The sequence below is a fragment of the Artemia franciscana genome, unplaced genomic scaffold (genome assembly GCF_032884065.1).
Source record: "Artemia franciscana unplaced genomic scaffold, ASM3288406v1 PGA_scaffold_23, whole genome shotgun sequence".
Lineage (NCBI taxonomy): Eukaryota > Metazoa > Arthropoda > Branchiopoda > Anostraca > Artemiidae > Artemia > Artemia franciscana.
This window is the reverse complement of record NW_027062649.1, coordinates 624,976-646,324: the sequence shown is the minus strand read 5'-3', so window position 1 is coordinate 646,324 and position 21,349 is coordinate 624,976. Positions and strand designations below refer to the sequence as shown.

The following is a 21,349-nucleotide window of genomic DNA, read 5'->3' as shown; positions in this document are numbered from 1 at the left end:
TTACTTAATGAATCCTTACACACAGCTCTTCATCAGTAGAGAGGCAATATTTTTGTGCTGGTTTCTCAACCCACGCATATCTAGATACTCACTACAGGATTAACAATAATAATAAACAAGTTTTTATTCAATTGACAACCTTAAAACTTGGAATAAAATGTCTGAAGCCAAACTGGCCAACTATGACAAAATCAAAGGAGTATGTGTACAGGACAACGGGTTTACAGTCATTGGGAAGAGAAATATCTCTATTATGTTTCATTTTATTAACGTTTTATTGTTAATTTTACTTTATTTTATTAATTTTAATTTTATTAATTATTGATATTTATCAATAGTTTTAGTATTTTATTAAACTAATATTATCTTATATAATTAATTTTGTTGCAGTTACTTATGTATTGTTAGAAGTAGCTCATTGTTTATATATTCTACTTCTACTGTTTGTCCATGGAATAGTTATTTCATTTATTTTTTTTCATTTATTCTGTTTTAATTTTAGATTTTTTCTCATTTTTTTAAATTGCTATGGTTTAATCTCTTTCCATTTTTCAATTTTGTAACACCTGGTTGTATTCAGGTGAAATACTCGTTTAATTGTTCTTCTTCTTCTTTGTCTTCCTGCCGGCCAAAGACCTGTTGTTCTCAAGTATACTTCTTTGGTAAACAAATTACTGATACATTAGTTCCCATCACAGTCTTTTTTAGCCACAGGTAGCTTTTATTAGTGAAGCTCCACCTTGAATTTCCTTTATGTTTACGACCGGTGGTAACGTAAAGAGGGGTCGAAGTCTAGAAATCGAAAGGGAAAAAAAGGTATAATAATTGGGACTAATCTAAACAGTTAAAGCTGTAAATATATATTGGAGTGATTTAGCAACAAAAATATATTAAAAGCAGTAAATATATAAATAGACTAAAAATAATTAGCCATTGGTGAGTTATCTAGATATGCTATATGAGAGTTTGTAAGATTAAACTGTTAAATAGAACTGGTAGAAAATATGCCTCTTTGTGTAGAATTTAATACAAGTCCGTACCCAAATACGGGAGGGAGAGTTGAGTTAAGAGATCCGTCCCTCATCCAAAAACTGAGTTTAATCTTGATTTTATATCAAAACCAAATCTCTCTTTGTGATTCCACTAAAAGTTCTTTTTTGACAATTTTCAGAAAATATGTTTAAGTGTACTCTTTCTTATTGGAACGAGAGCCATCTATACTCTCCCCCTGATACTTGGGTACTCTTGTGCATGGGTAGTTTTAGAGTTTTTCTTTTATGGTTATTTATTTCACTGATTTTTTAGGACCCTCGATTAGAGGGTGGTTATGAGTCTGTACCCACCCGTGACATTCATCTGAGACAAATTGATCTCGAAAAAACATGGCATCATATGATTGAACTTTATTTAAATCCTCTTCAGCAGAGGGTCTTTGAAGGATATTATGCTGAAGTAAGAAAATTTGAAAAGTTATGGTGATGGATGAAATAACAAAGTAAAGGTGGTGGATTAACAGTTTCAAATATCACTCTGAGACAATTATTGTTTATATATTAGCATCATCTGCTGAGATAAAAATGTATTTCAGTTTTCTTAAATTCAAACGAATACAAATTACTTGTAACATTGAAGTTGCTTCTTTAAAAGATCCGGGTGCCCTAGTCGTTACCCAGATCGGGCCTCGTGGATTGGGTATCTGGATCGGGCCTCTTTGAATCGGAGGTCAGTGCAGGAGTTTGCTATTTTTGATACCAAAGAATCTTAAAGGTTTCCAAAGAGGGGATTCCATTCTCTAATTTTGATGCCTGGGAAAATTAGCAGACTAAAAGATTCAAAGTTTCAATATACATAGCAACTTGTGGGATCCTTGCTTTTTAAAAGCATATTGCTAGGAAAACAGTAGTCAAGTGTATTGATATGCTGCTAATCTGACTTCAAGTTCAAAAGAACATGGGCGTGGGCACGACTGTAGCGAGAACCTGCATCTCATAAGCTGTGCAAGTTTCTCTTTAAAGTTCAAAAGAAGTTTTTTAAAATATAGATTAAACTATCGCCGTAAATTCACGAAAATTAGGAGGGTGATGCTAAATCTATTTTTCAATATCTAGAGGGGGGGCAAATCTGTATTTTTTTTCATTTTTTCCAATGGATATAGCAGAAAAGAAATTTTTATTGAAAATTCCCCCTACCCCCCCCCCCAAAAAAAAAAGGTCTCAAGTGAAATATCAAAATGGGGATTTATGAGTTTTTCAGTTTAAAAGATAAGTTCCCAATACTAACATCATCTTTATAAAGTTTTTACCTTTGGTAATTACAAAGCGACATGTCAGGATTTTCATAAGTATAATAATAATCCTTATTCATTGAACCTTAAATTTTGTACTAAAATTAGGAAAATGTGGCTCGTACTGATTTTTTTTCTAGTTTTTCTTCAGAAAAAAGGTACAGAAAATTTTGTTCCTAAATGTATGGCGTATAAAATTTTGTTCCTAAATGTATGGTGTTTAAGACGATACAAGACTAATATATTTTTATTTAGTAAGATGGTGCTATCTTTTTATATTTTTGTATTCATCGAAATAAAATTAACAAACATTTTTAATTAATTATAAGTTTCAATTGTAATTATTCATTTTACATAATCAATATGTAACTAAATGAAACCATGCAGTTATGTTTAATTTTATAATTAATCATAGAATTAACTATAACTGAATAATTTCAATTTCAAAATGAGATTAGAAATTAAAAAAAGATTTTCGCTGACGAGAATATGGATCATTTGTAATATTTTTAGTGTGTTTTTTTAGGTAAAAAGCTAATAAGCTTTAGCAAATAAACAAAGCCTAAAAACTACGTAACTGTGAAGCTGTTTAGTCGAATACTTAGGATTTTTTAGGTTTGTTTAAATCTACAAATTTTCTTTCTTTTGCTGCGGGGATAGTGTGTCATATTAGAGCTAAAGATAAGGTCTTAACACGTTCTTAAAACATTTTTCACTGTGTTTTCATTTTTTATTTTCATTCTATCAACTTTTCAATTTTGACTTTTATCTCATTCTTATAGCCTTATGGTTATAAGGCTATATTTACCTAATAAGGTTTACCTATAAGGTTATAAGGTTGTATTTATATTTTTGTATTGATTTTGGTGAACCCTTTTTTGAACTTTTGCATGCCTTTTATTTAGCGTACGCTACTTATTATGTTAATTTACATGTATTTATTTGCCACTGGTAATGAGTTAGGAGCTATAAAGCTGTCAGACCAGTTAGTTGTCTATTAAATTCTAAACTAAAAATTGACTATTATAATCATAATTTTTTTTTGCTGTTCATCTGTCCAAGAATGTATGAAATTGGTAAATTTAAGAAAAAAGAATAACTACAGAATATACATGTATATATATAAATACATATATATGTATTTATATATATAAATACATATATTTATATATATAACTCTGAAGTCCATTTTAACCAACTAATCAAACCCGATTTTACAGCAAGTTCATATCAACTTGAAAAAGAGCTCAACTAATAAAATAAGACAAAGAAGACTCCTTGACGATTACTCAAAAGTCTTTAATAAATGTTCTTGTTTCTGCGCCTTTAACTCAGTTGAAGTTTCTTTTTTTTTTTCTTTTTTTTTTGTTTTTTTTGTTTTTTTTGTTTTTTTTGCGAAGTTTTTTTGAACTTTTATAATAAAGGGGGACTTTTCTGATCTAAATGTTTTAGAAATTAGGCTTGTTGAAAATAAATCAAAGAAAAGTTAATTTTAAACCCATTATAACCAACTAAACAAAGTCAAATTTTAAAGCGCGTTCATAGGAACGTTAAAAGGAGCTCAATTAATAAAATAGGATAAAAAAGACTGTGCGATTATTGCCCAAAAGACTTTATTTAATATATTGTTTTTGTTTTTTTTTTATTTTGCTGAACTTATATAACAATGGTGGAAAATTTTTCGTCCTAAATATTTCAAACACCAGACTGGTTGAACACATTTTTTTAAGTAAATTTTGAAAGCTATTTAAAAAAAAAATAATGCAAAGCCAAATTTTAAATTTTACATCGGTTTTTTATTCCCTTGTTTTAGAAGTAGAGATTTCCATTCGTTTGCGTTTTTGCTTTTATGCTCCATATTTGCACATGCTGTAAGGGGATTAAAGTAAATTGCATAGAACTTAATTTTACTTTGTGAAAGAATGGATTACTTTAATTGATAGTCGAACTAGTAGTGTACTTCACTATATTTTTCTGAAAGGGAAATTTACCCCCTCTCTAGCAGCACAAGAGCACGTTGCGCTTTAAAAACCATAACCCTTTTAAACGCTTCTTTGAGGCAGCTTCATTTGAAAATAGTAAATAAAAAGAAATGATTTTTTTTATATGTCTACTGGTAATAGGGGAGGGTTTTGACCGGAGCACCAAGGAGGCTTAGTAGCCCCTTCATGCTGGAGATAGAGAAGAGAAGATTTCGAAATTTTGCGGATTGTGAAGAGCTTTGTTCAACTGGAGAGACTACCATTGTTTTCTTCATTTATCTAAATAAAATAAAGTTATCAAATTAGTTATGAAATAAAGGTAATTACTTGAAATCTTAGTACAGACTCGATTTTGTTTCGGCCTTCTCCATTTTTTTGCTGTTTTATTGGGGCCGGGCTATGACCTTCACCTAAAGGCATTTACGCTCACATAAGTCCTTGCATTTACCTTAAACAAAAAACAAAAAAAAAATGAGACAATCCGTGTACCTACATGCCCCTGTTTCGGAAGGTTTTTGGAATAGAACTACTTGGATGGTGCTCTTTCAGTGATGATCTTGTATGTCATGTCTAACTGATGTTTCCTTTATCATCTAGCCACCAAGATCTATCATGAACTTCGTTGTCCGTTATCGACCTGACGAACAACCATCACTCCGCCCACATCATGATTCTTCTACCTATACAATCAACGTGGCCTTGAACCGAGCTGGAATCGATTATGAAGTAGGTTTTTATTTTATTTTTTTTTTTTTTTGTAAATTATGGCAGAAAATCCGTAAATTTAACTGCTCCTAATATCCGCGGGTGTAAATTCCGAGGGGTGGGGTGGAAATTGAATGTAATGACAATGTTTATTTTAGGTTGTAAATATCCTCTAGAGTCTAAAAAATAGGCCCATAGATGTTCAAAAATACATTTTGTATCTCCTAAAAATAAAAAATATATCTTGCCCCCCTCCCCCCTATATTTTCGTGATTTGACATCCTTGTTAATATCTGAGAGAATACTTTTTAATCAATTTGGTAATGTAAATGAGGGCAATAGCCTGAATTGAAAATCCTTGCATGGTTCAGGTTTAGAGGTTGTGTAATGTACCTACATTTTATCCAAGCTGTTGATGCATGGGGGGAGTATTGGAGGAGCCATTACACATTACAAATTCCTCCTTCAGGTAGCTTTCTTCTGCTTTTGCATCATACAGTAATACCCTCATATATCTCCACTCAGGTTTCTGCGAAGTTTGAGCATAAGGACTCTAACATTTGATGATGGTGGCTGTAATAAGTAAACACTTAATAAAATTATTATTTTTTAATAATAATTAAATTATTATTTATTAATTAATTAATTTATTAATAATAATTATAGCTTATTAAGTTAATTATTAATAAGTAATAAGCTGAATGAACATGAAAAATTTTAGTCAATTTACTTACTTTTACTTAAGTTCCGTCCATCCTCGCGGGACGTTTTGGGGCCACTTCTTTTGACAGGGCATGAACTAGGACTCGGCACGTTGTTCTATCACGTGCAGTTCGAGACAACTCTACGATGCGCTTTCGGTCAAAGTTTTCAATCCAACTCTTGCGAGGTCTTCCTCGTGGTCGAGATCCGTCTATGGTTCCTTCGAGGGAGATTTTTGGTAGACGGTCGTGGTCCATTCTCTTGACATGCCCGAGCCATCGCAGTTGTTGTCGTTTGATTTTATTTAGGATTGTGTCGGGGGACTTCAGCCGTCTTTGCACCTCCTCATTGGTCACATGTTCAGTGTAGGTGATTCTTGCGATGCGACGGAGACATCTCATCTCGAATGCAAGTAGGTTGCGCTCATTTTCGATCTTCAGGGTCCAGGTCTCATACCCATATATAGCAATTGGCACAATCAGGCTGTTGAAAAGTTGAACTTTCAGCTGGTTCGACAAGTTTCGGCATTTCCAGATATTTGTGAGCCTTTTAAAACTAGAGCTAGCAAGAGCTAGGCGGCGTTTGATGTCGGAGGTATGACAATTGTCCGCTGTGAGGAGACTGTCCAGGTAGACGAACTGGTCGACCGTTCCAACTGGCTGGCCGTCAATCATTATGGAACGAGTAGTTGCTTGTTTTTGGTGTGACGTGACCATAACTTTCGTTTTTTGGCGTTAATTTGCATGCCAAAAGGTTTTGTGGCTTCGTTGAGACAGTCTCCTTGTCTTTGGAGATCAGCGGCCGTTGTAGAGATCTGGTCGATGTCGTTAGCATAGGCCAGCTTGTTTACTAGGACTCCACCTATTTTGGCTCCATGTTCGTCTGGTATCAGTGACAGTATGGCGTGAAGAAACAGGTTGAACAGGTGGGGTGACAGAATACATCCTTGTACAACTCCCGAGGATGTTGAGAATTCATCAGAGAGTCCATCAGTGGTGAGTATCCAGTTTCTGGATTGGCTGTACATATTCTCAATAATCGTGACGATTTGGTCGGGGATACTGTAATGTCTTAGGATGTGCCACAGACCTTTCCTCCAGATTAAATCGACGGCTTGCCGAAAGTCAATAAAGAGATGATATAGGTCTCTGTTGAACTCGACAAAGCATTCCATGAGCTGACGAACGGTGAAGATTTGGTCAATGGTCGATCCTCCAGGTTGGAAGCCAGCTTGGTATTCACCCAGAACGGAGGCTGTAATTGCTTGGATTCTACATAGGAGAATTTTGGTCAGTATTCTAGTTTGATGACTGGTCAAGCTGATGAAAACAGATGAGAATTTTTAGTCATTCTCTTTTATTTTATACTGATGTATGTTGGCTTAATTTTCTTGACTTTTTTCATGATTTACATCATTAAATCAGCTTATTTTGAGCAGGTTTTTGCTAGATCTTGCATTTTGCACCTTTTCTTTCCTTAGGTCTAGCCTACTTAGTAAATGTAACCTCATTTATTTTAAAAATAAGACAAACTTCAGCTAAACTCTTAGGAATAAATTTATTTATTAAATCGTTTTGAACGTTTTAAAAGTGTAAGCTCTTGGTTAGTTTTTACGTAGCCTTGAGTTCAATAAAAATAGATGAAAAAACCGAAGGTCGATGATTTTAATTTTTATTTAATCATCGATTAAATCGATGATTATATATTATATATTTGAGATTATATATTTATATATATATATTGAAATATATATTTATATATTTTAGGTTTGAGATTATATTAGGGATTATATATTTGAAATCGGCATAAAAATCTGATTCCTGTGATGTATTTATTGGTATAAAAATTCCGTTTTTAGAATTTTGGTCACTATTGAGCCGGATCGCTCCTTACTTACAGTTCATTACCACGAACTGTTTGATTTGAACCCTCCAGGAGCCAGTTTCACCGAGCCTGTTTTCTCAATTCTTTTAGATTTTAGTGATTCTCCATTGACTCTTCGCATTATTAAATAAATTATCACAAAAACAACAAGTTATCTTAAATTACTGTAAAGAGACATTAAAACCTAAAATGAACTGAAATTATTCCGTTTATGAGGGTGACTGCGTACCACTCAACCCTCCGCGCTCGCCAAAGTTTGATTTGTTATCCCAATTCTCCCAATGCACCCTAGCAGTCGTTGAACCTTTTGAAAGATCTCTTAGGTTCAATTTTCTAATTTCTAATTTTCAAACACTACAGCGTGGAGAGGGGAGAGGTAATATTTTCGATTTGCATTCTATATATTTTTTCCCTTTCCATATCTGGGAATACTTTTTTGGGGCATTTTCATTTAAAAATCTCCTTTTTCGAGTATTTTCATGTAAAAAAGGAAAAACTGACAAATTCAACCACCCCTCCCCCCCTTCCCCCTCCAAATTTCTACAAATAAATTTCGTCTTCATCTAAATTTGTGTGAATTTGCATCAACTTGCGTCAGGCATCTTTTCAAACCATTCATATATGTAAACTGTTGGAAAGTTGGTGCTATATACAATATAGTGTTTTAGTCCGATGCAATGGCAAGACATAGCAAAAAAATTGAGGGTAATACTGGAAGGGGATGAGGTAAAAGTTTCCATATACAAAGTGTTTTCTAGTAGTTGGAAAAAATTTTTGAGCTATAACTTTTCTATTCTACGTAACTTGCTTCTAAGCGATCTACCGGTAATATATTCTGAGGTAATGTACTCTACCTACCAATAATACATCGCTGTTCTGAAGAGTTGTTTGAGATAAATCGACCTATGAAGTGTTTTCCCTTCAGTTTTATTGGTCTTTTCTCTTATATGTAGGAAAAAAAATCATCAATTAGAATATGTGATTTTAATACAATTTTCTAGTTTGGGTTCAAAAAAGATGTCCTAGTTTTTTTACCGCCCTTAGTTTGTATATTATTCTTTTTGGTGATGACTGTTTGCTTAAAAACTGATGATTTTTGTTGTTTTTTTAGATAAAAATTTAAAGAACACAAAAACGGTGGGCTTCATTAGAACAAACGAAAAAATGCTAGCGCAACCACTTTATGACTTGGCAGTCAAGGTTTTAGTCATGTTTTTATTAGAACTACTAAGTTGACAGACTGTCACCCTCATGGCTACATTGGGTCTTTGGCGTTTGGTTTGTGCATTTTTAAGCCGACTTGGAGTAGTAGATCGAATGTTTTTTTTGGCAGTAATTTCAAATCTAATACTAAAATACTCTTGAACACTGAGGTAACAAATTGTCAGCTTTTAGTCAGCTAATTAATTGATTCTAATATGATTTTCTTTAGCAAACCCCCAACAAACAAACCCCCATTTAAAGAAACATCAAACGTCATCAATTTGAATTTTTTGAATTTTGAATTTTTGTCTCGACATGGAAAACAAGGGGAATTTTCTTCCCTTTCGTCAAAAGACGGCAAAATGTCGACATGATGCTAATGTTCTACAAACCAAACGTCCGGTGTGTCGACAGGGAATCAAATAAAACGGCAAAATTCATTTCCTTCTGGATGTAGATGCTAATTCAATCTGGGTTGAAAATGCGATAAACTATTTTGTTCTGATGCCATCTATTATGTTTGTTAAGTTTTGTCAGATGTCATTGAAGCATAAATTTTTTTGTAAAATTTGCCGTAACCGTCATTTGCCTTGAATATGGAAACACCATTTAATGTGCGGAAAGTTTTTTTTTTTTTTTGCTTACTTGCCAGAACTTACTTTTACATTAATTCATTATAGCAGTAAAAGTTTGAGATTAATTGGAAGCATTAATTAAACATGTATATGTTTATTTTTTTAAATTTAGATATATCAGGGCAATACATGCATTAATAGCATTATTAACGAAAACTTACATTTGATATATTATTACTGTGTGGGGACTCACAAAACCAAGTGAAGGAACTCACAAAACCAAGTGATCACAGCGGCCGATTGCCTCCTAGTTGGAGTGCTATGAAGCCTTGGACAGACTAGTATCCACAGATCGCTGTAATACAAAGTAAAAAAATTAGGTGAACTGTCTTTTAGGTTTTCTAATTAATTTTACAGTTTTGCTGGGTATCTTCTTTTTCCTTAAAGACCAACATAAGGACCTTCTTCGTCGTTCTACTTAATTTTCAACTCATAGGCTATATTTTTGAGGGACCTGCTCTAGACAATGAGGAAATGAATTTTAAATCAAAATTTAATAAGAAATTAAAAAAGTAGGTGGGTTGTTTTTTAGGTTTTCTAATTAATTTTGCAGTTTTGTTGGGTATCTTCTTTTTCCTTAAAGACCGACATAAGATACTTCTTCATCGTTTTTTAAGCCGTCAGGCAATTTTTTTTTTTAAGGGATCAGCTCTAAACAATGTGGAAATGATTTTTAAATTAAAATCTAATAAGAAAGTAAAAAAATTAGGTGAATTATCTTTTAGGTTTTCTAATTTTACAGTTTTCCTGGGTACCTTCTTTTTCCTTAAGGACTAACATAAGGATCTTCTTCGTCGTTCTACTTAATTTTCAAACCAAGGGCTATATTTCTGAGGGACGTGCTCTAGACAATGAGGAAATGAATTTTAAATCAAAATTTAATAAGAAACTAAAAAAGTAGGTGGGTTGTTTTTTAGGTTTTCTAATTAATTTTGAAGTTTTGTTGGGTATCTTCTTTTTCCTTAAAGACCAACATAAGATACTTCTTCATCGTTTTTTCATCCCACAGGTAATTTTTTTGAGGGATTAGCTCTAAACAATGTGGAAATGATTTTTAAATTAAAATCTAATAAGAAAGTAAAAAAATTAGGTGAATTGTCTTTTATGTTTTCTAATTAATTTTACAGTTTTCCTGGGTACCTTCTTTTTCCTAAAGGACTAACATAAGGATCTTCTTCGTCGTTCTACTTAATTTTCAACCCAAAGGCTATATTTTTGAGGGACCTGCTTTAGACAATGAGGGAATGAACTTTAAATAAAAATTCAATAAGAAAGTAAAAAAATTAGTTGGATTGTCTTTTAGGTTTTCCAATTAATTTTACAGTTTTGCTGAGTATCTTCATTCTCTTTAATGACCAACATGAGTTTCTTCTCCATCGTTCGACTTAATGTTTATCCCACAGGCCTTACAAAAGAGGCTTTTTACAGGCCTTTTGAGGCACTTGATTTACATGATAAGGAAATTAATGTTTTTTCACTTTACTTTCAGGGCGGCGGAGTGAGGTTTATCCGCTATAATTGTAGCCTAATTGAAACTCGACAAGGATGGACGATGATGCATCCTGGACGTCTCACTCACTATCATGAAGGATTAACCACGACAAAAGGAACCAGATACATTATGATTTCTTTCATTGATCCTTAGACTACTAATATAAATGTTAATTGATATTTGGGGGTGGTTGATTATTTTTTCTTTTTTTTTAAATTCCTACTTTTGTGATAATGTTTGCATATTGATACCAAATACTTCTTATGTATTGTTCTCTTGTCATTTGCAATTAATTTGCAATGCAATAAGGCAATCTCTGCTATCGACCAAATAAATGCTAATTGATAGTCGGGGTACCTTTCTTTTTTCTTATTTTTGTGAAAACATTTGCAAGCTTGTGCCAAATTTCTTATTTATTATTTAATTTTTTTTCATGTGAATTGAAAATACTGCCGGGTAGTCCCTGCCAGTTCATTCAAAATAATGAGTTGCACCGGATATCTAAAAAGCCTTTCAAGATTGTAGACTTGACTTATATATGCTATATGGTCCGTTCAGATGCCTAATTGACTAAGACTATTTAAGGAACCTGGTTGAAAACTCAAATAGATGCATTGCTAGTTTTGATATTAATAAACACATTGTCAGATCGGGTAAGGCTGCATTGCCATCGCCTGATGTCTGCTGCGACAAAATGTTCGGTCTTTTTTATTTTTGCTTTGTTCCGATGTAAAGGGTGTAGTTGAGCCTGTTTAATTGATGAATTTTATTAGCTTTGTTAATTTATTTAATTCATTATAAATTAATCTAATTTATTAATTAAAATGCTTCATCAATTAAATTGATTTGGTTTATCTATAAAAGAATTTGATTTTATTAAGTTCATCAATTGAGTTTCTTTATTTAAATTAATCAAATTAATTTATTTTAAATAGTGAAATCAACCACTGAAAAATATTTGAGCCTCAGATGGTTAATTTTTTCAGTAATTTTTGTGAACATTCCGTCGTCTCGAAGAATGATTTTAAAAATAAAGAAGAAAATCAATTTATATACCAATGGCCGAAGACGATGCTTGGATTTAAATGATACTTTCGAGTCCAATATTTAAGCTTTAGTGTTTTTTCTGTCTTTCGCTCCTCTCTCTGCGTACCACTCCATTCTTTTGAGAATATCCTTCACCCTTGTGAATGGATCAAGTTAAGAACCAGTCAACTGTTATGGGTCAGAAATCTAAACACTTCAAAAGAAGTGGACTTAATCAATTTGGTTCATGAGGGTTCTATTTGTAAGCTATATGTCAGTGATACAAAAATGCTGGAAAATCTAACCAAGTTCAATCAGTGGTTAAGAAAACCATTTGTGGTTCTCCGAGCGAGCAATTTCGGTAGTATTTCACCTAGTCAATAATCAATTTGTCTTAACACATTAGCCAAAATCATACGAAGGGTTAAATGCAGTGACAGCAGATATCCCTTGTTTCAGATATGTAAGATCATGTCCAGAAGCTTGACAGACATCGGTGATGACTAAACCTGACTATTCAGAAATTTCGTAAACATTAATCGTGACCAAATACTTTCAAGTCCCTTCCTGCGGAGACACAAGATCTCACACAGACGTTAGGCAGAGATTGGCCATGACCAAATATTATCCTGTTCAGAAATTTAGCAGATATTAATAGTGACCAAACGTGACCACGTCCCTTGCTGCAGAGGTATAAAATTTCACACAGAAATTTGGGAAATTTTGGGTATGACCAAACCTGATTCTTTGTTAGACATTAATCGTGGCCAAACATGGCCACGTCCCTTGCTGCAGGGGTTTAAGATCTCACATAGACTTTCGGAAGACTTTAATTATGACCAAACCTAATTCTTTGAAGTTTAATAGACACTAATCATGCCAAACACAACCGCATCTTACGCTGTAGAGGTACAAGCTCTTGTTTGGAAGTTCAGTAGACATTGTTCATGACCAAATATGATCTTGTTTAGAAATTTGGCAGAGATAATTCATGATCAAAGACGGCCACATCTCGTGCTGCAAAAGTACAAGATCTTTTTCAGAAGTTTAGCAGACATTTACTATGTTCAAACCTGATTTTGTTCAGAAGTTTATTAAACATTAATTATGGCTAAACCCGACCACATACCATGCTGTAGAGGCACAAAATCTCGTTCGGAAGCTCAGAAGACATTGACCATAACCAAACCTGTTTAGTGGACATTAATCATGACCAACTTCGACTATATTCCTTGCTGCGAGGTAAATACATCTTTCAAAAGTTTAATATGCACCAACGAAGACCCAATTTGACCTGAACCCATAAAAAGATCCAAACACGGCAGGAGATTATGGAGGCAGGATATTATGTTTATGTTGGAGATTATGGATATTGCACATGGCAGGAGATTATCGAAGTATCCTGAGATGTCAAAGGAAGTACTGAGCTTTTTCCTGATCTGTCAACATTTTAGTTTTTTGCTGCTGTAAAACTCCTATAATACATCCAAGCCACTTAACTTGGACAAAAGCCAAGACCAAGTAACTTGGTTTGTTTTCCAGCCTTTTTGTACCGTTTTCATGCAGATCTTACATATACCTGGCAAAAATAAGGTTTGCAATCAGTGAACAAATTTTCAGATATCCTGTGTGTATATCCAAAAAGAAATGAAAAGCTTATTTTACTCAAACTTCAATTAATTTTGGTGAAATTACGTAGAAAAAAACATTTTTAAAGTAACCTTTCTAATGTGTTCGCCTTCAAGTAAAAAAAAAAAAAAAAAAAAAAAAAAAAATTTGTTTAACTCCTGTTTATACTCTTTCTGTTTTTATCAGTGTTTTGTTCTAAGGAAAATTATTTCTGTTTACAAGTATCTATATTTTGCATCACCTCTTTTTTTAAACTTTATGAGACATGACTCATTTTGATTCTAATTTTTTTATGTGTCATTCCTTAACGCCATCTGGTTGAAAATTCCTAGTGATTAGATGTTAAGCTTATGGAAATTAGCTAAAATTGGTAATCTATATTAGTTACCCTATTAATCTACTAATCACCAAATTACTTATACTTGATTACTAGGTAATTGTCTGACAATTCATAAAGGTAGTTGTTTCTCTTCCGGGCGAAGCTAAGAGCGCAAAAAAGCTGAAATAGAAACACTTATAGCGTATTCTGTACGATTTTATAATTTAATAAAGCTAGGATTTTCTCCTATGCATGAGATATATTTTGTAGACTAGTTTTTTGTTCACTTTAGGGGAGTTTTGTAGATGGCTGTATTTGTCTTAATTAGCTTTACTTCTACTTTGATTAGAAACCAAAAATCTTAATTATTAGACTGCCAATTTTAATTTTTAGATTGACAGAGAGGACCACGTTGATTGTTTCTGTTTCTCTTACCTCTGCCATTTTTCAAGTGCTGTCACTAGTTTTTCAATATTAAACGAAGATTATTATAATGTCTTGCTTTAAGAAATTCAGACCTCAGGAACACCATATCCAGGAATTGATTTTGAAAGGGTGGTTTGTCAAACCACAACAACATGATGCTGATTTTGATGACTCTACTGAATGTAATAATTTGGGAAACTTACTTGGAAATTTAGTTTTGAATTTTTAGGAATTCAGTTTCGAAATTTATCTGAAAGTATCAGTATGTGTTCCACAGTTGCTGTTAATGGCCAGCAACTGCCAAGACCTCAAAATGTAATTCAAGATTTTCCGAGACTATTCTCCTGAAATTTCCATAATCAAATTTTGTGATCATTTAAACCAAGACCTTTGAGCACTAAAAACCAGAAATTTAGTAGTGTCAATTGGAGAATGGTATCTGCCTTCCTAAAAATTTTAGGCCCTCATAGATTTAAAAAATATACCTTTTCATTGAAAAAATCTCATTGATTCGTTGAATCAGGGGGTATTTTCATTGAAGGATGCTTTTTCGTACTTACATTGAAAAAGTGAAAAAACGACAGACACCATCTAGATATTGTAAAATTGAAATTTGCCCCCCTCCCCCACGAAAAACCGTTAATTGACGCCACTGATCAAATAACAATGATTTAAGTAATCTCTATGTATATTTTCTTTCCAGGCCCAATGCAGCTTATATATGTATGCCAGAATAATTGGTATATTCTTATACCAGAATGAACTTTGAAAGCCAAAGCTTTAGTGAATAGCTCGTCGTAAAAAAAAAGCGTTATTAAAATGGCCAAGCGCATCCAAATTTTCCCAACTGGAAATCTAATCATCTTTGGCTGCACAGTATAAATTAACTGTCATTTGTGGTCTGTTACACCTTTGATTTAAACTACTATTGTAACCGGCTTTAATTTGCCCCATCAACATTAGAATTATGCTACCGTCTAAACATCTGCTAAAGCGTATAGTTAAAGGTGTTGAGATTTCTACAGCCAACAACAGAATTAATAGATGGATTTTTTTTTTTGGCAAATTCGAGTTTTCTTCTACATATTCAAGGTATTTGAATAATTTACCTTTCCATTGACGTACACCCCGCTTTGAATAATTATAGTTTCCAGCATTTCAGGTGTACACAGGAAACTATGAATATATCTTCAAACACCCACTCCCAAAATTGGACGCACCCAATCTCAAAATACAAAAATACGTCTACAATTACGTTTCTTTTTTGAAGGTAGATCCTCCTCCCTACAATAGTGTTTCTGGCCTCTCTTGCGCCCCCAACCACTGTTGTGCCCCCCACCCCCTGTTTCCCATAAAGTTTTCAGACACAATTTCAACAATATTTTCATTTGTTAACCAAATTATCATTGAATTATTTTTAATTTATTTTATTAACTAATTAATAATTTATTAGTTATTTTAATTTATTAACTACGCCCTCTACTTTATTTGCATACAAATAAAGTTACGAATATTATGGAATGGTTGTAACCGTTAGATTATTTATTTGAAATTTTGCGCCCCTAAAATTTTTGCGCCCGGAGTAAGTGCCCCCTCTGTCTCTTCCCTAAAATTGTTTCTGCCTTCCTAATAGATTTCTTAAAATTATAAGGTTTGTCTATGTTCTTCTTTGACACATGCAATATACTTGCAATTTCATTGACATTCACCTTTATGGCAACGTCGCAAACGGTAGAATTATGAAAGGATTCTTTTTTTTAAAGAAAAAAAACTATTCCAGAAATAATTTATTGTCTTAATCTGAAAATTTTGTCTTTATCCTCCACTGATAACCGATAATGGGTTTCCGTCTTGACTTATTTGAGTATAGACGATATTGCTTTCCTGGCTTGAACCAGTAGACACAAGAACGAGGTGAAGGGGTGCTGCAGTAACAACGGAGAACAGCTTGCTGTGATGAAAATATGAAAAAAAAAATTTGAAATTTTCAATTCATGCAAATGTGTAAAGAGTGAAGCCTGATTAGATTCAGGTGGAAGAGGATCCTACGTAAAGGTGTTGGTCTCAAGCAGTTTGGTGACTCAGTGAGTTGTTAGTAGTAGCCATTGACGGACGGAGAAAGGACTGTTTACTAGAATAAATAAACAATAAGAGACTTGCCTCAGAAAAAATTGTTCCAGAGTCTAGTATTATAAATAGGAAATAGCCAATCCACTTCTAATTAACAATATGCTGAAGACTAAATGTCAAAGTTAAAAAGGGGAGTGAAATGGCGAAATGTCAAAGTTGTCATATAAAAGGGGAGTAGATAGAATAAAAAAGGTTATATATGTAAAGTAATCTTCACTCAACAGCTCAAGACGTATTAACTATATTTATTGAAGTAAGACCTATGGTAACAACGAATGCCCAAGTCGTCCTCCTTGGGATGAATGAGACTCATTTAATCAAAGACTCATTGAATCTGCTCATGTCCGCCCTCAAGAGACTATCTGCGCAAAATTAATCTCAGCAATGTAGCATTTAATTGGCCAAATTAAATGCAAGTTATATTTAGCTTGGGTTACATTGAAATCAGACTTTCATGACTATTAATTTCTATCAGTCTTATTGGCTTTGAAAATGTGAGGACGAAGCCTAGTTTTAACGCATACTGAGCCAAATCATTATCACTTTCGACCAATCAGAATTTGCGTTCTTTTTTATTAGTAGATCGAATTGCCAATGCCGGATTGGTCCAAGCTAAGGAAGTGTAAGAACCAGGATTAAATAATCTCACTTTTTTGAAAATAAATCCTTGATATTTCATATTCTAATTTATCTTGTCAGTAACTTCATATTAACTCCTGGAGAAAGTTGTGAATAGATACAAGAGTACATTTTTCAACTCACATTTCAAAGTGTATGTTTGTTTTCAGGAAAGGACTAAAAAAAATCAGGGTTTAAATAATTATACAATAAGTTCCTTTTTAGGATCCACCTGATCCCGTACCAACTCGTGAAATTCGTCTTATTGACTACGATCTTAAGTTGGAACAAATTTGGTTACATATTCTTCATTACTATGTCCTTCGCTTGGTTCAGAGAGTATATCCAGGTTATGATGATGAAGTAAGATAAATTTATAAGTTGAAGAATGGTGATGGAAAGTAGGCTTTTGCACATGGAAGAAGTATAGTAAAATCTTGACGGTTTGGGTTTTCTTTGAAAAGGTGAAGGTATTAATTACTGTCTGTGTTATTAGCTTGTGCTTATCTAACTTTGGCTGAGACAGGGGTGCCAACTCATGACAATGCAGAGGGATGTGGTAGAATATATTTTTCATAATCTGTTTTTTTCTATTTATTTTTGATACAAGAAAAAAACACCTAAAAAGAAAGGTGTTTTCCAATTGGAATACCAATATAAACTGTTCAAAACATGGGGGAGTGGATTAGAAAATTTAGAGGGGGTCAATTACCCTTGCTCACTATCGGCATCCCTGGGCTGAGATTAACATACTGAATTTTTAGGAATCATGTAGTTGGCGAGCCATAAGGAACTTATAAACCTGATCTGCGGGCATTAGTATATTCATGGCTGTATAGCAGTTCTTTTCAAATAGCGGAGTGAAAGTTTTAAAATAGCTAACTCATATACTTGTTTTTTTTTTTTCTAACATCAAGGTCATCTAAACAATGGGATAACATCTTTGCCTTAATTTTGCGCATGACCCTTACATTAGTAGCCTATGTATAGAAGAATGTTCCGACGTCATTATGTATTTACAAGGTGCCAAGTAACGAAAATTTTTGGAAGGAGAGGCAGTAGTTCTTTAAAAAAAGGGATTTACAAAAAATACCAAAATCTAAGAGGGGAGGGCAATTTCTCGCTTCTTTTTCCCTCTCCCTACATTGTTGCCCCTTTCAGGAATTTTGTCTTAGGGAAGTTCCCTTCCCTAAGACAAAAGAGCCTGCTTTCAGGGATTTTTGATGGCCCCTGGCTTGGCACACGCGAGATCATAAGCGGCTAGACCCTTTCGCATCGCTCGCGATGAAAAAAAGAAAAAGAAGCCTTTTGTGATGGCCTGGGCTTTAATCGGGTATGATTTTAAGCAGCTCGGGTCATCAGCCCTCGCAAGTGGAGCTTCCATCACTGAGATGGAATCTCAGGCCTTTACACGAGTCAGGTCGTTTATCGACCTGCAAAAATACTACTTTTTCTGCAAAAATAAAAGGAAGAAACTGGTCTACCCTTGTTTCTTATGGTGTTAACTAAACTATAGTATATGCTAGAAAATTCATAAAGTTTATTCAATAGTTTAGGACTGGGTCAGCATTATACACATGTAATCATACTTACCTTTATGCACTTAACTATGAGATATGTTCAAATATGAAGTTTAGAGTTTGATAAAAATAAATTCAAAAAACTAAAAAAAAAAGAATAAAATGCAAATCGAACCATGAATTTTCATTTTGTCAGTTATCAGTGTTTTTTTTTATGTTTTTTTTGTGTGTTTTTTTTTTGCTGAGCATTCCCAGGCTCGATATCTTGTTCTGAATCTCTCTTAGTCACAATCGATGATTACACGAGTATGTCATTGTGTTACTATATTATGGTAAGTGATTAAAAAAATTCTATATATTTCCTTTCTATACAAAAATCAAAAAAAGTTTCACCTCTTAAAATTAAATAAAAGTCTACCTCTTTTCTCCTTGCCTTTTTAGCCTTTTCTCCTTGCCTTTTTAGCTTAGAACCCTTCCAAAATAAGAAGTGGAATAACAGCTCCCTGGAATTTTCTTATACCCACACCTTTGAAACTAACAATAATATATTGCCCTAGGCTTAACAGCACGAGTTCTAATTACTAAACATGTTTTGATGCTGGATGTTCCACACAAAAGCGTCTGTGCACCAATTGGCATGGTGTATAGAGCAAGCTCATGGAACTATGGAGTATGCTTTACACACGTTATAAGGGTCAGTACATACATGGCCACTTCTGAATCCTTAGAAATGTCTATGTAGGATGGGGAAATGGATAAATATATATGGTAGTGATCAGTGCTGCAACAAGTACTCCAAATTTAATATCAAGTATTAAGTACTCATTGTTTTTTACTTAAATATCAAGTAATAAGTACTTTCCAAATTCTTACTTAAGTATCAAATATCAAGTACTTGCCAAAATTATACTTAAGTATTACTTCAAGTACTACTTCAAGTATTTATTCTATATATCTATATATATATATATATATATATATATATATATATATATATATATATATATATATATATATATATATATATATATATATATATATATATATATATATATACAACGCCTTGAAAGCAAAAGACTTTCAAAACAATTTAGTGCAGACAAAAACTCCTGATTGGATCAGACAGATCAAATGACAGGATTAACACAGTGCACGTAAAGTTGAACTTCTGGTGATTAGTATTCAGTCAAATCTGGCACGTTTGAAAAAATACACGGTTATTCTGAAACATGTGGGAATGATAAAAAAAAAATATTGAAAATATTTTTTCCCTTGTTTGGCTGGTACACACCCAACGAAGTCCAAAATATAATCTGAACCAATTTCCAACACAACGGCTTGAAGAAAAAGACTATCAAAACAATTAAATGCAGTGAAAAAACTTCTGATTGGATCAGACAGATCACATGACAGGATTAATACATTCCACATAGAGTTGAACTTCTGGCGATTGGTGTTCAGTCAAATCTGGCACGTTTATAAAAATGTAGGGTTATTCTGAAACATGTCGGAATGGTGGAAAAAATATTGAAAATAGAAAAATAAACTTTGGATTGGCTTTAAAACAGATAAAAGGTAATAAAGTAGTTCATTCTCTGATTCAATAAGTAAAAACCTTAGCAACAAAAAATACTCAAATTTAAAAGTAAGGAGCCAAGTGAGTCAGTTGCAGACTTTTTTAATAAGAGAAATCAAAGCTCAATAAAAAGGAGCAGCAAAAATCCACACTTTTGGCAGCTAGCTGAAGGTCGCTGGCTCTCAGCGTGCTGAAAGAAAAGAAGAGTATGAAAATGAAGTCTTGATTCACACTTTGATGACATGTCTCGCCCTCGGCACCTTTACAAGGAAACTGCCTCAAGTTTTCAAGTTAAATTTTAGACACGCTATGAAAATGTATGGCATCTATATCCTTTGGCTGGTTTTCACTCAAGCAAGCCGCATGCTGTGTGGTCAATTCAGATGGTCGGTAAAACTCCCTACAAACATATATTATAAAATCACGGGCCTGCAGCAAGCCCGCTGATTCAGATGCATTCCATACGGCTGGTTAAACTGCAGAATGAATGAATGAATGAATAAACTTTATTATCCGTAAAAGTATAAAAAAAACACAAAGTACGGAGTATTATAAATAAACAAAAACAAAAATGATGAACAGCAAGAAAAAAATTCAAACTAACAAACGACAACATGGACTAATTAACCAGTATCAATATGGAAAAAAGGCTGCAGATGGTCGTAAACGTGAATAAAGTAGACAGTCTTTTTGCATAAATCATCGCCGGAAGACCGAATCCAAGAGGGTATATCTATTAAACCAAATCGAACAATTATTTTTCTGTTTTGGTGCCATCTAGGAAGCCGGAGGAGGAATTTGCAATATCTTAAACGTAGAGGATGGCGACTTTTCTTACGAAACAGATGAGCCATGCCTGATAGAAACAAAAGCACAGGGGTACAATAAGCGTTATAAATCATGCACAAACCGTTGCGGTTGTAACGGTTTTTGTTTGGGGATATTTTTCCGTAAGCGACGCGTAGGTTTTTTACGGCTTAATTCACCAGGGATGAAAAGGTTTTGTAAAGTGTTGGACCAAAACACAGACCAAGCCAACTAACTAAAGAAGAGCATGGCAGAATTGCAGTCCCAGCAACGAATGGAGCGACCGCATAAAGGCTATTTAAACAAATAAACTCGCATTTAGACGTAATAACTGACAGTCCAATCTTAAATAGTTAATTGGTTAATACAGTAAAATTGGAAAGCAATCTACAGCGAGTCCAGGCAACAAGA

General features: G+C 33.5%; 1 protein-coding gene across 3 annotated transcripts in view; it reads left to right on the top strand.

Moving 5' to 3' along the window:
- The window catches only part of LOC136041501 (procollagen-lysine,2-oxoglutarate 5-dioxygenase 1-like), a 218,580-nt gene that overhangs the window by 181,363 nt on the left and 15,868 nt on the right, over positions 1–21,349 (top strand). The window contains exons 14-16 of one of the 3 annotated variants that reach the window (XM_065726204.1): positions 1,306–1,452; positions 4,864–4,992; positions 10,885–14,355. In XM_065726204.1, coding sequence (XP_065582276.1) covers positions 1,306–1,452; positions 4,864–4,992; positions 10,885–11,040 — 432 coding nt within the window. In that variant the 3' untranslated portion in view covers positions 11,041–14,355. Of the gene's footprint in view, positions 1–1,305; positions 1,453–4,863; positions 4,993–10,884; positions 14,356–17,260; positions 17,399–21,349 lie in introns of those variants that run through there. The other 2 variants (XM_065726202.1, XM_065726205.1) reach the window with 2 other exon arrangements.